Consider the following 16,782-nt stretch of genomic DNA (forward strand, 5'->3'; position numbering starts at 1 on the left):
CTGCTGGGCGACGTCAGCACACACCTATGAGGGGACTCCCCCCGCCAGTAGAGAATTCAGTAGGACGTGGCCTCAGAAGGACTAGTTTTGCCCTCCAGACTGCTCTGGTCCCACCTAACAAGGCATCACACCACTGCCTTAGATAACATTTTAACTGCATCCCAAGCAACGATTAATGGTACTTAACTAGCTCAGACAGTAAAGCATCTGCCTGCAATGCAGGAGACCCAGGTTCGATCCCTGGGTTGGGAAGATCCCCTGGAGAAGGAAATGGCAACCCACTCCAGTATTCTTGCCTGGAGAATCCCATGGAGAGATGAGCCTGGTGGGCTATGGTCCATGGAGTTGCAGAGTCGGACACGACTGAGCGACTAACACACACACACACTCTGAATCCAAGCACAAGAAACACGAAAAAAACTGCACGCAATCCAGTTCCTTGCTGCCAGTAACAAAACTATAAATGACTCTTTAGCCACCTTTCCGTTTTTTTAAAAAAAGCAGATGCTAAGCTCCCCTGGTGGCTCATATGGTAAAGAACCCGCCTGCGATGCGGAAGACCCAGGTACATCCCCGGGTCGGGAAGGTCCCCTGGAGGGGGCGTGGCTACCCACGCCAGTCTTCTTGCCTGGAGAATCCCGTGGACAGAGGAGCCTGGCGGGCTACAGTCCACGGGGTCACAAAAAGAGTTGGAACGACTGAGCGACTAACATTTTCACTTTCAAGCTTTAGCTTACCTTTCTCGAAATTATTGTCTTCATGTAAAAATGTGAAACTTTTCAGGCAAATATAGTAGATTTCTATTAAATAACTGACTTTAAGCCCAAATGTGATTTAATTTTTCTAAAGCGAGGCTCAGTATTTAAATCAATGTTATACATTGATTTTAATGTTTTTAACATGAAAATTTTCTGGCTATTGACTATTAAGGCTACTAAAGCAAAATCAATAAAACATACTCTAGGCATTACATTTTATACCAAGGCATTACATTTCTCTCTGAGTGACATGGTCAAGTTCAAATGTAGTCCTGACAATTTCAAAATTATTATATAAGGTGATATCATCTCTTTTATAATAAGGCCTCTATGTGAATAAAACGTGTTATTTTTTTAAAAACTGAAAGAATGAAGTGACCTTCTTCACATGAGTCCTGTGCCTGTTTTGTTTTTGGTTTTGGCTGCACAAACACTCCGTCCTGGGTCAGACTTGTATGGGCGATTTTATTTTTAACTGAAAGGAGGGAGCCACTTTCTGTCCTTGCTCTGGGTGCATGTTAGACATGAGTGAGCCTCTTCACATGGGTAGGACTTTGAAAGCCGTGCTAAATGCCAGCTGCTTTCCTGAGGATGGTGGGTAGGCTTCCATTCCAGAAACGCAAGGTGTCTACAGGTAGATCAGTCAGTCTCACCTGGAGTGGAAAGTTAGACCACTCAGGGCCCATGAACTTCTTCCTCTCCCCTCAACCGCAAGTTCTCAGGCAAAGCAGAGACTCAGAGAAGGTGCCCCTCACCTGGTCAAATAGCTAGGTGTGTAGGCATGTGTGCAAAAGATGGTGTGTATGTTACAGAACATTCACAAAGATGAAAGATCCAGCAAAGCAACCACAAGAAAATGAGAAATTCCTGCCCTGAGTGGTTATTCTTATGCCCCGGTGGATTATCCAGTGTACCCAGTGTACCCAGTACACGCATTCCGCTTAGGAGACTTCTGCTTTTTTAAAGACATAAATGACAGAGTGCTTTTGTTTTTTCATTTTTCTCAAGCAGATTTTGATGGGCAAGATGTGAAGCAGTCTCATTTTTAGTAGATCAACAAAAACAGATGAGATCTCTACAGTTTGTGAATGTAGTGAATGTAGTGCATGGTTCCATATGTTTTACTTTCTTGCCAAAGAGGGTTCAAACTTGAGATCTAGATTTGTATTATGAATTTCTAACATAATCACAGTCTGAAGTCAAAATAAATAACCTCAAAGTCCATCTTCGTCAGCCCTCCATCACCTTGTCTGTCTGCTCCCTTTGTATCTGGGTTCAGCTCTGGGCCCCAAGATCAGTGAGGCATTCAGAGCCTGGCATTTTTCAGGATTGCTTTTCTCCCACCTTAATGTGACCAGACATGAATGCCTTTGTCAGTCTTCATCAGTTGAGGCATTCATAGTAAGGGGGGATTTTTTTTTTTTTTTTTTTTTTTTTTGGTGTGCTTTTTAAAGCCTTGATTCTCACTTTGGCTGTATATTAGAATCACTTAGGGGGATTTGGGCTTCCCCGGTGGCTCAGTGGTAAAGAACCCACTTGCCAACGCAGGAGACAGGAGGTACAAGTTCAGTTTCTGGCTCGGGAAGATCCCCTGGAGAAAGGGAATAGCAACCCACCCCAGTATTCTTGCCTGGGAAATCCCATGGACAGAGGAGCCTGGTGGGCTACAGTCCATGGGATCGCAAAGAGTCAGACATGACTGAGCAACTAAACAACACAACAGGAGGAGGATTTTAGAAATACAACAACCAGGCCCCATCTCCAGAGGTTCTGTTATAATTGATCTAGTGGGGTCCCAGCATCAGTTTTTTGTTGTTGTTCTTTTTTTTTAAGATAAAAACAAATGGAAAAGGAAACAAAAACCCCTCACATCCTGGCAATTCTGACTTGCAGTCAGAGTTGGAAACCACTGCTTTGAAGCATGGTCTCCCCATGTTTGCTGAGGGGTTCTGACCCAGTGGCCCTTACTTCCACTTCCTGCGAGGCCTCTTTCCCCACATAGTGAGGGGGTGTGTGTCCGTCTGTCTTTCTCTCCCCTTCCCGAGGCAGATGGTGTTGAGCTTCTGTTTCTGAACCCTCACTGCTTTCTTTCCTCATTGAAGAATTCAGATTATACGTAGAGTTCCCTTCACAAACATTGGGATCTCTGTCTTAGTCTTTGGAAATACACCAACAACTGGGGGAAAAAATTCCAGTAATTCACAGAAAAGAGTTTTGAAAGCCTGTCTCTCTCGCAGCGAGTGCTGCAGAGAGCTGCTGGACACGGTGGACAACTACGCGGTGCTCCAGCTGGACATAGTGTGGTGCTACTTCCGCTTGGGACAGCTGGAGTGCCTGGACGATGCGGAGAAGAAACTAAAGTTGGCCCAGGAATGCTTCAGAAAGTGTTATGGAGAAAATCACCAGAGACTGGTCCACATAAAAGTACGTTGCTATACTTCATTTTAGGTATTACTAAGCCCTTTTCTAGAATTTGAGTTTATTCCTGTTAAAGTATTTAGACTGCTGCCAAAGGTGATTAAGTGATAGTAGTATGCAGCGAGCTCTTTTATTTTATTTTTGTATCATTTGGCCATGCCATGGGGCATATGGGATCTTAATTCCCCAACCAGGGACCCATCCCATGCCCCTTGCATTGGCAGCACGGAGTCCTAGACCACTAGAACTCCAGGGAAGTCCCCATAAGCTATATTTTAAGGGGGTTGATAAGCATTTTAAAAGTTAGCCCATGACTTTGGTCTGTGCAGCATTTAGCCCAGAAGTGACAGAGTTTTCTAGTCATGGGACCCCATGGATCACCCTGACCGAGAGAACTGGTGGCTGTATTAAGTAGTCTTATGAAAGATTTAAATGCAGAAAACAGACGCTTTGAACAGGATCAGCTCACATGAGTGAGTCGCGGCTCCAGAGCTGGGCTTTACATAAGGACTTTTCTCAGGTGATTTCCACGGGTTATCAGGATTCTGCTTGGGAATCACAGGGCAACACAAGATATCCCTGCTTTGGGATTCTGTATACTTCATCCTGCCCAGCGGGGCCCCCGGCCTGTGTGCCTGGAGATAGGGGTTCTGTTTGGGACAGCGTTAGTGCCCTTGTCCCCTGCGAGCTGTACTTTTGTCATCATCAACAGGGAAGGTAGAAACAGTTCAGTAACGCCATTTTGCCCCTGTAGAGATGAAGGGAATTATAAATGTATTATAAACCTGTACTGAAAAATTAGATAGTTTTATCCTTTTTTTCTCCCAATAATTTCAGGGAAATTGTGGAAAAGAGAAAGTCCTGTTTTTAAGACTTTACTTGCTTCAAGGCATCCGAAATTACCATAGTGGAAATGGTGAGGAGGCTTATGAATATCTCAACAAGGTAGGAAAAGAGGGCTCCAAATTCGGAACTGCCTTCATCTGCTCTGTGTTTTAGTGGTGTGTGACTCGCGAGGGATGTGCGTCTCCCTCCGCTTCCCTCTCCTCCGCGTACGCTGTGAGCGTGTCTCTGAGCGTGTCTCTGAGCGTGCGGGCAGGATGCTGTAATAAGGAAGCCTTGCCGAGGCAGTGGCTGCTGCTGGCTCCCAGTTACCAGTCCTCAGCTGGCTGTGGAGGGGAGCCGGCGAGCCGCTGGTGTGGCCGCCGGGGCGGCTCCGGTCAGAGCCTCTTCCGTCCAGCAGCGGGCGCGGGAGAGTCCAGGCCGAGCTTCCAGCAAGGCAGCCTGGTCATTTCTGCTCAAGGCCATTGGCTGCACCCAGCTCCACTTTAGGGGACTTTATTACCAAAAAAAGAGGAGGGAATGGATCCCAGCCCCTCCCACATTCTTTGGCCTGTTTTCTCATGTTACCCTGCGTATAAGTCCCGTGAGCAGAAAGGGTGTTGTCTGTGCTCACACTGGTTGACAGTAGGTCCAATTTAGAGTTTTTATCTAAACCGTAATTCACATTGGGTACAACCCAGTTTCCTTTAAGTGTTAGCTTTGTGTTCAGCTTTAATGTTGCTAATGGTTACACGATCCTTATGTTTTCTCTGTCCGTAGGCATGTCAGCTCTTCAAAGAGCTATATATTGATCCATCAAAAGTTCACAATCTGATGCAGTTGGGATTTAGTGCCCAGGAAGCTCGGCTTGGCCTGAGGGCGTGTGACGGGAACGTGGACCACGCGGCCGTCCACATCACCAACCGCAGAGAGGTAGGTAACACAGTCTTGGCAGCGCTTGGTGAGGCCTGAGCCTTTGAGTAGGTGAGACCCCAGAGTGCCTGAGCTCTCGGGTGTGAAAGGACAGACACAGACAGTTCCACAGCAGGCTTAGTGACAAGGAAGTCTTTAGCTCTTCAGATTGGGACGTCAGGGGAGAAATTGGTCTTTTTCTTGCATCAGTTTTCAGACACTACAGTGTCCTTCGTTTTACTCTTGCTGTGGTGGCAGATAGCTCATGGTATGGTCTTAATGACGACAGTCAAGCAGTCTTCTCCCTCTCTCTCTTATTTGCATAGTGTGTTTCTGGAAACCATTTTAAAGGGGGCTGTGTTTTCCATGGGGTCATTGTTACAGTTCAGGATGTCATTCTTGCCTAGAAAAATGAGTCAAATCATATGAGCAATTAACAATATGTTATGAAAGCAAAGATTCAAAATTATAATCATTTAAAACAATTAGAAATAAGTACAGTTTAAAAAAAGAGACTTTAGGATTTGGGGAGTTGGAAGGAGTTTTACTATGTCTAATATGCTGGTTTTACAAATGAGGAAAACGCCAGGCTCAGGGGTGGACTTTTCCGGGGTCATGGGTCACATCGGGGGCAAAACCTGAACTGAGGCTTTGGATTTCTCCTGTACTTTCTAATTCCCACATGAGAACAGCGTTCTGAGTTCTTACAGAAGGTTTTGAAAAGCCAAGAGATAAAAAGTGGTAAAAGTTACCACTTCACTTCCTAACTTTTTGTAAGTAGCAAAAACAAGTTGTTTTTTTAAATAGTGGTGTCCTGTCGGAGGTGCATTTAATGAATTAAACTATAAGCCCTTGGAGAAAATAAAAACAGCAGTGTATATATGTAACAGTTTACCTTGCTTACTCTTCCCCCCACTGAATATGTAGTTAGGATGCTTTTGGTTGAAGGCAACAAATTCAGACTGGCTTAAACCCCAGTGAAGAGGGTGCGGAAGAAGCGTACTGGCCTGCTTAAATGTGAAGAGCCAGAGGCGGGCTGGGTTTCTGGCCAGTTTTAGGGGCGCTTCGCCCTGTCCTGTCTCCACCTCCTCCGTGTTAGCAGGGTCATTCTGTCACAGCAGGGCGGCCCCCAGGGCGACCTCCTGAGCTGCTCACCAATCGGCCACCCTGGAGCCAGTTGCTGTGGCCAGGGGCATGCCAAGACCTGTTTGTGCCTGTCTCCGTCACTTAGGCTGGTCAGGGCCTCCGCGGGGAGCTGGTCAGCCTCCCACACCCTTGGGCGCGCTAGGGTAGCTGGTGGGAAGAGCTGCCCCGAGGCCCACAGAATGTGAGCTCCGGTGAATCTGCCGTCCTCTCGGCTCCTGAAGCTCTGGGTTTGAGCATCTCACTGAGTTGAGGGTAATATGTGATGCCTAGAAGTTTGACTTTCTTGGGCTCCATGGCCCTGAGTTCAGGCCAGCTTCTCATCTGGCAAAAGCAGCAGACTGATGAAACCGCGGTCACAGCGCTGATGTGTGAAGGGCCTGCGAGAGGCGGCGTGGCAGCCTTCCCACGAGACGTGCACGCGTTTGCCTGGACGTGGCCGTGACGTTAGAACCCAGGTCTCTCTCGTAACGTTTAACTTTACTGTGTCTCCAGAATATTGCAGTGCAATAATCATCATTTCCTTGGTTTATTTTCCTAATCCTAGTGTAAGGAGCAATATCGTGTATCTGTGGCTAAAAGAGAACTGACTTAGACATTTGTAACTAAGGGAAAAGGATTTCCTTTGAAAGGCCCCAGCTTTGTGTCAGCTCTGAGAGAGATGATGCCCGAGGCCCATGTCTACTGGCTGGCCGGCAGCGTCTTCCTCTGCTTGAAGGTTCCTCATGCTTCTTAGCCTTTGAAATATAAATGGAAGAAGCTGAAATTGAAAGCAGAGGATGAAACAGGGTAAAGGCATTTAACACGGTGTGTATGTGTGAATGCAAGTTGAAATGTGAGCAATAAGAATACTTCTACTGGCCCAGGTGGGTTTTGTGGGGAAGCAGGAGAGGTCAGCTTAGAGGCGGAGCTGCAGTCTGGGAGCCCGGGCTGCCTCTTTGGGCTCGAGGGGGGGCCACTGCGGGTTCTGAGTAGGTGGGAGAGCTGACAGGCCTGTGCAGAAGGCCTTGGAGTGGGGGCGACAGCCTGGAGGAGGCATTGGAGGACGTGGTGGGGTGCGGACAGCATCCAGGTGCAGTGGGGGCGCGGCTCTGCAGAGCCGCAGTGCTGTCCTTGGCCCCGTTGTTCACAGGCAGGTTCTCCGATGGTGTAACCAGGAGAAAACAGGCAGGGGTGGTCTTCATCTCTGGAAACGTTTGGGGCAGTCACTCTATCCTCCTGGTCCTGCTGCCAGCTGGGAATGCTTGGTCTGGGGCGAGGATTCCCTTCTTTTCCTGAGCGGTGAAGCTGTGATCCTGCTCTGAGAATGTAGACGGGACCCTTGTGCTTGGACTGAGCCGTGGAGGTAGGAACAGATATGTCAGAGGAGAAAAAAAGGCTGTTTTCTCTGCTGTCCTCCCCACGTTGGGCCAAGGACCAACCACATCTAGAATGTACAACAGGCCGTCTCCCAGCTCTGCGGTCAGTGATGACCTTGACCGGGTCACCCAACTGTCTTGAGAGATTTCTGTCTTCTTATTGGCAAAATGATGAGGCTGGATTCAATTAGTGGTTTTTGAACTCATTTTATTTTTTTCAAGCAGCAGAAATCCTTTCAAAATGATACTTGTGGGAATTCCCTGGCAGTCCACTGGTTAGAACTCTGCACTTTCACTGCCAGTGCTGGGTTCAGTCCCTGGTTGAGGAACTAAGATCCCACAAGCCCCACAGTTTGGCCAAAAAAATAAATACTTGCAAAAAAAATTTTTTTTTAATACATGTATAAAAATAAAATGACACTTGTTTTTAAAACAAACTCAGAACTCTCCCGATTAGGACTGAAGTGGGAAGAGGAGAAGACACTGATCTACAAAATCACAATCCCTAACGCGACTTTGCTGTTTTCCAAAAGGAACTGGACCAAATAAAGAAGGAGGAAAGAGAGAAGAAAAGACGCCGCCTGGAGAACATTAACCATTTGAAAGGAATGGGCTACTCCACGCGAGCAGCCAAGCAGGCACTCCATCAGGCCGGCGGGAACCTGGAGGAGGCCCAGAAGGTAAGCCTCCCTGGCCTCTGGCCTCTCAGAGCAGCCTGGCTCCCGGCCCAGGTGCTGTCTCCTCCACTTGCTCATCTGAGTGGCTCTCTGGTCCTTTATGACACGGGGAGCCCCGCCGCTGTGGCCTGGCTCCTCATTCCTGGTCAGAGCTCTCGCTCGCGCACCCAGTGGCCGAGCCAGAATGGTACCCCCACCCAGCTGGGGGCGCATCCCTGATGCGGCAGGGCTCCCAGGGCGGGAACAGGGTGAGGTTTCTGGTTGCAACAGAAGGAGCTTCACAGTGACATGGAAGAAGAGAGAGGTGGTTGAAGTTTCAGTGTAGTTTTTTTGAATTAAAATGTTTTATTTTGAGTATCTGATTTTATTATGTAGTCAGTAGTACATGTTGGCAACGGGGCCTTTTACAGAACTCCTCAGCAGTGACTCAGAAGCTTGGGGCCTGGATGAGTAGTATAACTCTACCTGGGTCCATATCCTTCGTGATTTGTGTTCACGGAGCAGACGGGTACTTAGTGAGGGCAGGCACTGTGCTGATTCTCAAAGGTGAAGTGGGGTGAAGCCCCACCTGCCCTTGGGGAGCCCATAGACAGATGGAGAGCACAGCGGGGTCAGAGCAACCGTGTGGGACCCCCGGCATCTTAGGGGAGCAGGGCGGCAGGCTGGGGGGTGGGGATCATGGGAGGGGGCCCGGCAGGTGGAGGAGAAGTGGGGGCAGCTTGAAGGGCTGAAGCACTTTGATTTCTCTGACTTCTCAGAGAAATAAAAAATATTCCGAATACGTGGAGTGACTGATGGGTCTCAAAACCAGTTTTTAATTATGCTGTCAGTTCAGTCCAGTGGCTCAGTCGTGTCCAACTCTTTGTGACCCCATGGACTGTAGCACGCCAGGCCTCTCTGTCCATCACCAACTCCTGGAGCTTGCTCAAACTTATGTCCATCGAGCTGGTGATGCCATCCAACCATCTCATCCTCTGTCACCCCCTTCTCGTCCTGCCTTCAATTTTTCCAGCATCAGGGTCTTTTCCTTTAATTACACATGTAGGACATAAATACACTTGTTCAATGTAGAACTATTTAGGTTAAAAGGGAAATTCCCCAAAAGAGCTTTATGAGGTTGAGAGTAAGTATCATGTGACAGAAATCCAGGTCTGAAGACCTTTGCTCTTCTCCATGACACTTTAAACCTAGAGCATGTCATCTTCCAGAGAGAAATGACATTAGCAGGCTACCGTAGACTGCTCGGATAGCTTTCCGTTTGTAGCTTTTTACGACCTTGTCATCCCTACGGCTAAGCTCTAACAAAACGTCTGTTTCTGTTTGGGATCCTCCTGCCCACTCTCGCAAACCCTTTCCTGCTTCCTCAGATGAGACCTTTTTGCCTGAATAGTCTTGTCCATCCTTCAGACCTCGACTCAGACGGGCCATTGGCAGGAGCCTTCTCTGAACAGCAGCCTCCTCCCCAGCCCCCGCCTGGTCGCGGGTCCCTTTTCTCTGCACCCTTGGCCCCGTCTGCCACACTTCCTGCACCTGTCTGCGCATCCTAAGCTGTGTCTGCTCAGCACGTGACAGGCGCGCAGTCTGTGCCCGAGGGACTGAGCAGATGTTAGTGATGAGCAAAGGGTGTTCCTGTGTGTTTTTAGATTCTTCTCCGTAATCCTCAGATGTGGTGGTTAAATGATTCAGCTCCGGAAAGCAACAACCGTCAACAAAGTCCTTCTCGGGAAAACATTGACCAAGTAAGTGAAAGTGCAGTGCGCCCCTTCCGCAGGGACAGACTCGCTGGAACTGGCTGGGGTGACGAGGCTGGTGGCCCGGCAGGGCCGAGTCCTTGGCTCCCCGGGCTCCAGGTGTGACCAGGCCCACCCCAGGGGAGCAGAGCACGGCCTTCCCTTCAGAGCAGGACACCCAGGAAGCAACGCGAAGGTGTTCTTCGGGCTTTCTCCTCTTCTGTACACACGCTTCTTTGTGCATTGACCCGTCTGACCGCCCATCTCCCTGCCTGTGACCTGCAAGGGTGTCACTGTGGTGATGCTGTCCAGTTTAGCCCCCTGTCCCATTAGCCTGCCGGCAACACTTAACCAACGAGCCTGGTCACTAGGTGGACGGACGGCACGTCCTCTGACTCGAGCTGGCTGCCTTTCCGAGGTGACTGCCCCGACATGGTTGGCCCAGGTCCTCCTCCTTCCTTCCCAAGCTGCCCCATGCACCCGTTAATGCAGGAAGCCAGTGGTCCAGGCGTGCGGTGGGTTTTAAACTTAGCCCCTCCCCACCCCTGCCACCAGGATCAAACTCCCCTGGCCCCGCACGGGGGGCGCTGTGGGGGGCGCGTCCGCTCTGTGGGGCAGGCCCTCTGCAGAGCCGCCTCCTCCCTGTTCCCCCAGCTGGTGTACATGGGCTTTGATGCGGTCGCGGCCAAGGCGGCCCTGAGGGTGTTCAGGGGTAACGTCCAGCTGGCGGCGCAGACCCTGGTCCACAACGGAGGAAGACTTCCTCCCGACCTGCAGCTCTCGGCAGAAGACTCTTCGTCCACGCCGTCCACATCCCCGTCCGACTCTGCAGGTGGGTCCGGGGTCTCAGAACACAGAGTGGGAGCCAGCGGGTGGAGGAGGTGCCTCATCAGGGACTGAGCGGGGCTGAGCAGGGCGTCCCCAGACGTCCGCCCCGTGGGCCACTCGGCACTGTGGCCAGTGAAGGTGCAGCTGAGGGTCAGCTCAGTCTCTCCCTGGATCTTCTCCCTGAGTTCTCGTTGCCCACGTTTTTTTACTGCAGGCACCTCCAGTGCCTCAACAGACGAAGACATGGAGACAGAGGCTGTCAATGAGATCCTGGAAGACATCCCAGAACATGAAGAAGACTACCTTGACTCAACTCTGGAAGACGAAGAGATTATTATTGCAGAGTACTTATCCTATGTAGAGAACATAAAGTCAGCAGCAAAGAAAAACTAAGTGATGAACAGAAATAACTTTTAAGTTTCTGCTTATAAATATTCTATCGTTTTCAAGGTGTAATGCAGGTCTTCTTCCTCTTCCTTTTTACTGATTTTGTTGCAGAGCGCTGCTTCCTCGGCTGTGGGAGGGGCAGGCAGGGAACAGGGATGTAGAAAGTGAGAGACGGCGGGGGGTGGGACGGGGTGGGACAGGTCATCCCGGGCTCCCCAGCGGTGGCCTCGGGACCTGAGCCGCCTCTGACCTTGCTGTCGCCCACTGCCTTCAGGTTCTGCTCTTGTGTCTCCGGGGAGGGCTGCAGGGGGAGCGGCTGGGGAGGGAAAGCTGGCCGTGCCTCCCACTCTTCCCCGCGCCCTGCGCGCCTGCCCTCGGGAACCCACTGCTCGGTTGGCTGCTCCTTCCCACGGCGCAGCCCTGCCTCCTGCTTCACCCTCTGCTGCATCCTGAACGTGTCCCTTCGATCCTCAACTGAGCTAAGTGATTTGGGGGCCTTTTAGAGACAAGGCGTCGGCTGTAGCAGTCGCACCAGACTATGCAGAGGCCTTCAGCCTGAAACAGCAGTGTTTTTTGTGCTTAGCTTAGTGAAGTAGAAGTTCCCCAGTGGCTCAGACAGTAAAGAATTTGCCTGCGATGCGGGAGACCCAGGTTCAATCCCTGGATCGGGAAAATTCCCTGGAGAAGGGCATGGCAACCCACTCCAGTATTCTCGCCCGGAGAATCCCATGAACAGAGGAGCCTGGCAGGCGACATACAGGCCATGGGGTCACAAAGAGGACACGACTGAGCGACTGATGCTTAGCAAAGTAGGCACTTGAAATTCCAGGTGGAAATTCAGAATGTATATGTATTCAGAATTCTTTACAGATATAAAATCTTTTATTAAACAGGAAAGTCTTAAATGCCAGCCAAAGCAACTTACTTTTAATTAGCATTCTTAGACGCAGTGCTGTCATCGTAAATCCATTGCTGGCTGAGATGCCTATCAGAGATTTAAGATATATTTTCTTCATGTCTTTGTGTGGGGGGGTTATAATACAGAAGATCTTTCTAAAGGTATATAGTTATTAGCCTCTTAACGGCTCAAGTAACTGTTCTCACTTGACCATGCCTTCCTCTGTCAACGTGTTATTAAATGAAGACCCTCTCCAGCACCAGGACACAGCTGGGAGAAGCCTGTGTTAAAAGAAACACGTGCCAGGTGTGTTCCCAAGACTCTTCCTGCCCTGTCGGAAGCTCCCTGACTGAGGGCAAATGGGTCACACGGTTGCCGTTGAGGGGCTGGCTGAAGTGCTTCCGCTTTTTCAGAAATCATCTTCATAAAGCTTGGACAGCAGGCCAGTGTGAGCGGGTGGAAATCTTTTTTTGTCATTCTTTCAAAAATGGATGATACAGGTGAAAATAAAACATGGAAGATACATTCCAAAATTGTCAGCCTACCTTTGCAGTAAGTTACTCAAATTCCCAAACTGTTTGATGACAATATCCGGGTGGTTTAGAGCTTCATTTAGATTCAAGATGTCAGCTTCCATTGGTCTAGAGCTCCATTTAGATTCGAGATATCAGCATCCACTGACTTCCCATGAGGATCATCAATGACGGTTACTAAAAGGTCAAGTGTACAGAGGCCCTGGGACGGGGAGGGAGTGGAGGTGGTGGGCGTGCTCCCTTGCCTGAGGGCCAAGGCCTTGAGTCTTGCATGAGGGTCCCAGCCTCATGTAAGACCGAGTGAGGCTTGGATTTGGGGCCTGGGTTGTGGCATTTGGCTCACAGGTCACTGCCCTGGGCATGGCCGGGTGTAGCTTCTCATTTCCCCAGTTGCTGCTTAATGATCATGGAAAAGGCTAGTGGAGCCAAGCCACACTGGCAGGTCTCAAGCTCCAGTCGCCTGTGAAGAGACACAGAGACGCCCGTTCTCGAGCTCGGGACGGCACGGGTGTGCACCGTCCGCCAGCAGGGCTGCCCATCTGCACGCGCTGAGAGACAGGCGTTAGTCCTGGCTATGTCTCCAGCTGGTCGCGTGACCCCTGACAGGCGGTGACTGAACATCGCTCCCTGCTCTGGGATGCAAGAGAGAGCAAAGGACGTTTGTGATGAAAAAGCTGTTAAACAGGAGGAGGGGTGCTGAGCCTGAAATCACAGAGGAGACGGGCTCTGGGGGGGCTGGTGGTTCTTCTTGGAGAGTCAGAGGGAAAGGACACTGCGGATCTGGGACAGATGAGATTCCAGTGGGGCTGGAACAGGCTGTGCGCCATGTTCATGGAATCACAGGGGCTGTCCTAGGCCCACAGCAGGGTGTGAGACAGGTTGGAAAGATTGCCGAGTCCAGCTACAGGGTACCCTGAAAGGCAGGCAGGGGTCTAGACGTGAGTGGTGCCTAGTGGGGCCGTGGAGCGCTCTAAGCAGGAGTGGGATGCACAGGCCTGTGAGGCCAAGGGGGTCAGCTGGAGACTGTGGGACACTGGCCAGAGCGCGCTGCCCGCGGTCAGATCCGATCCCATCACTTACATGACGTTCTGCCTGCTCTCGGCGCTGGTGACACCACCACGTCCGGTCCCTGTTTTCCTGCCCATATATCCTGTAAGTACTTCCTGTCCTTCCCCTACCAACTAAAGGGATTTATCAGAGACAAGAATATATTACCAAAGGCAAAGAAACAACCTGTGGTTATCTGGTCTTTATAGCTTCCTCAACATCTAGCAAAGCCCTCTCAGGTTGCTGAAATGAAAATTACTCAAAAAAATTGATAAACCTTTAGCCAGATTCATCAAGAAGAAAGGGGAGAGGACCCAAATCAGTAAAATTAGAAATGAAAAGGGAAAAGTTACACAAGTACAAAGGACGGTAAGAGACTACGCCAAGCAACTGCACGGCAATAAAATGGACAACCCAGAAGAACTGCACAAATTCTCAGGTACAATTTCCCAAGACTGAACCAGGAAGAAACAAAGTACGAACAGACCGATTACAAGTACTAAAACTGTGGTTTAAAAACACCCAACCAAATGTTTTTGGCATCACCAATTGAATGGACATGAGTTCGAGTAAGCTCCAGGAGTTGGTGATGGACAGGGAAGCTTGGTATGCTGCAGTCCATGGGGTCGCAGAGTTGGACATGACTGAGCAACTGAACTGACTGAACAAAGTCCATGACGAGATGTTTTCACAGGCGAGTTCTACCAAATATTTAGAGACGAGTTAACACCAGTCCTTCTGAGACTATTCCAAAGTGTTCTTGCAGAGGAAGGAATACCTCCAAACTCATTCTATGAGGCCACCATCACCCTGATGCCCAAACCAGACAGCACAAAAAAAAAAAAAAAAATTACTGAAATACAGTTTACTCAAATATATCATGCTGTATACATGCAAAATAGTTTTCCATTTCTTACTGTTTCTCTTGCAGAGGCAGGCTGGAGAAAAACAAATGCAGCAGCCCACTATAGGATTTGCGCCCAGGGGCTGTTTCTCGGGGCAGAGTGGGGGAAGATGCATAAGACGCTGTGCGCGCGCTGTCCAAGCAGGAAAGCAGCATCAGCTGTGAGCACCAAGGAGTGAGCATCTGGTCACTCACGCTGCCTCTGTTAGCAATGCAGTCCAAGGTGACTATAAACATCAGCGCAGGTACTCAAGGGGGTTCTCTCTGTCTGCCCTCCCTGGAAGGAACTTCAGCTTCCCGGAAAGCCCCTCAGGACTGGGTGAGCCTGTCCTTGGCGGCTGCAGCCTAGGGCCCTGGAGAACCACTAGGAAGTGAGCGCTCCCAGACCCGGCAGGCACCTCTCCTGGGTGCTGCATCCCACCTGAAGAAGGCAGGGTGATGCTGCCTCTGCGGGTTCTTCTCACCAGCCAGCCTGTTCTCCTGGAGAGGCCCCTGGCTTCCCAGAGTTTGAGGGTGTGGCCCAGAGCACAGTCACAGGGGTACCACAGCGCTTTCTATCGCACCTAGAGTCAGTACTGTTATCTGTTCATGCGGCCAGAGGGTCAGGGTCCTTACCCACCAGGCATGGACCTGGGCACTGTCTTCTGCAGCATTTCCTCTTCCAGCACGGGTGGCCAGCCAGGGCCGGGCCTGGAGGGCACTGGGGATGCAGAATGTGGGCCCCAGCGGAGGGGCTGGAAGAGGGCCCCTACCGGTGTGCGGGGGCCGCTGAGGGCGGCTCCTCTCAGGGTCTCTTAGAGCCTGAGCCCCACTTCTCCCTTCACCCCCTCTTGGCAGGTACTCCAGCGGCCTCCTCTGCACACCCCCAGGGCCCGCCTCGTCCACACCTGAGAGAAGGGGCCGCCTCTGTGCCGGCGGGAGGAACAGCGGGTCCCCGGCGTCACCCAGGCAGGCCGAGGGGCTGACTCCTGGCCCCCTGGCCTCCCTCCTGCCACTCCCCCACTCAGGGACACTGCAGTGACACGGAGGGGCAGAGGACTCCACCCCGGGGGGTGGGCCAGGCCCCAGCTTCGCAGGCACTCTCCTCTCCTCTCCTCTGAGAGGGAGCCGGACTCAGTGTGCGGAACAAAAGGCGACGCACCACAAGGCACTTTCAAGGACCTGTATTTCATCCTTCACAAGCGGACAATCTGCCAAAATAACGACAGTCCGTGGGGTTTTGTCTTGGGCGCGGCTCGTGTGATTTTAGCTCCCCGACCGGGGATTGAACCCAGGGTTCCTACCGTGAAAGCGCCCAGTCAGAAACACCGGACCGCCAGGGGAAAATCCCAGTCCGTGCCTTTTTTGAAGCGTCCGTCCCGCTCAGCAGGAGAAGACTTGGCTTCCGGGGACCTCGGGCGCCCGGGGCCCGGGCGGCTGGAGACCCTGAGAGTCGCGGGAGGGTCCCGGGAGGGACGGACGGAGGGGCGGGCGGCTCGGCGAGGGCTTCGGAAGGCCGCCGGCGCGAGGGCGAAGCAGCACCCGCCGCGCCGGTCGGTGCCTCGGGGCCCCGGGGACGGGCGGGAGCGCCGCGCTCCTCTCGGGTCGGTGTCGGGGGCGCAGCCGGGGCGTCTCAGGCCGGCTGCAGCGGCGCGGCGGCAGCGGCGGCGCAGCCCACCTTGTTGCTGAAGAGGCGCGAGAGGCTGCGCTTGGGGGCGGCGGCGCGCGGCGGCGGGAGGCCGCGAACGTCCCAGAGGCGCAGCGCGCCGTCGTGCGAGGCGGTGTAGAGCACCTGGCCGTGCACCTGCGGGCGCGGGGCGTGGGCGGCCGGCAGCGGGGGGCGCCCCGCCGCCCCGGCCGACGCAAGCGGACGGCTCAGCCCTGGGCGGCCTCGGCCCGAGGAGGCTCTGCCCGCGGGGGCGCGCGGCTGCCCGGGAGGTGGGGGTCGGGGGCCCTCAGCCCTTCCCTTCCGAGGGCGCTCCACCAACCACTGCCAACCAGCCGCGGCCCCGGGAGAGGGCGGAGCGCCTACCTGGATGCAGTTGATGACGAAGGCGTGGCCGCGGAACACTCTCCGCAGCGCTCCGGACTGGGCGTCGAAGGCGCGCGCGCGGGCGTCCCCGCTGCCCGTGAACACTGTGAACACACGGTTCACGTCCCCTCGGGGCTCCGCGGGGCGGGGTGTGGGGGGCGTGGACGGGCGGAGAGATTGACAGGGACCCTCTCCCGGCCCCATCCGCTCGCCTCCCAGGGAGGTCGTAATTGCAAATGGCAAACAGCCCAAGCCCCTTGAAAGGAAGGAGGCGGCACCTTCACGATCTTTAGTACGTTCCCTCAAGGTCAGCGTGGGGTGCCGGGGTCCCGAGGCGCCCCGTGTGGGCCGCAGCC

At 52.3% G+C, this 16,782-nt stretch overlaps 2 protein-coding genes across 10 annotated transcripts in view; one reads left to right on the plus strand and one right to left on the minus strand.

Annotated features, from left to right (window-relative positions):
* The window catches only part of NUB1 (negative regulator of ubiquitin like proteins 1), a 32,521-nt gene extending 20,046 nt beyond the window's left edge, over positions 1 to 12,475 (plus strand). For 2 of the 3 annotated variants that reach the window (XM_061166144.1, XM_061166146.1), the window contains exons 9-15: positions 2,996 to 3,182; positions 4,014 to 4,121; positions 4,779 to 4,931; positions 7,945 to 8,091; positions 9,732 to 9,827; positions 10,473 to 10,650; positions 10,861 to 12,475. In XM_061166144.1, the coding sequence (XP_061022127.1) occupies positions 2,996 to 3,182; positions 4,014 to 4,121; positions 4,779 to 4,931; positions 7,945 to 8,091; positions 9,732 to 9,827; positions 10,473 to 10,650; positions 10,861 to 11,039 (1,048 nt within the window). In that variant the 3' untranslated portion in view covers positions 11,040 to 12,475. The remainder of the gene's footprint in view (positions 1 to 2,995; positions 3,183 to 4,013; positions 4,122 to 4,778; positions 4,932 to 7,944; positions 8,092 to 9,731; positions 9,828 to 10,472; positions 10,651 to 10,860) is intronic. The other variant, XM_061166145.1, reaches the window with a different exon arrangement.
* The window catches only part of WDR86 (WD repeat domain 86), a 36,230-nt gene continuing 24,373 nt past the window's right edge, over positions 4,926 to 16,782 (minus strand). For 3 of the 7 annotated variants that reach the window (XM_061166150.1, XM_061166148.1, XM_061166147.1), the window contains exons 6-7: positions 16,427 to 16,530; positions 11,866 to 16,079 (exon numbers count right to left, since the gene is read on the minus strand). In XM_061166150.1, the coding sequence (XP_061022133.1) occupies positions 15,714 to 16,079; positions 16,427 to 16,530 (470 nt within the window). In that variant the 3' untranslated portion in view covers positions 11,866 to 15,713. Of the gene's footprint in view, positions 5,314 to 11,865; positions 16,199 to 16,426; positions 16,531 to 16,782 lie in introns of those variants that run through there. The other 4 variants (XR_009696782.1, XM_061166149.1, XM_061166152.1 and 1 more) reach the window with 4 other exon arrangements.

This window comes from Dama dama, chromosome 18, assembly GCF_033118175.1.
Source record: "Dama dama isolate Ldn47 chromosome 18, ASM3311817v1, whole genome shotgun sequence".
NCBI classification, from domain to species: domain Eukaryota; kingdom Metazoa; phylum Chordata; class Mammalia; order Artiodactyla; family Cervidae; genus Dama; species Dama dama.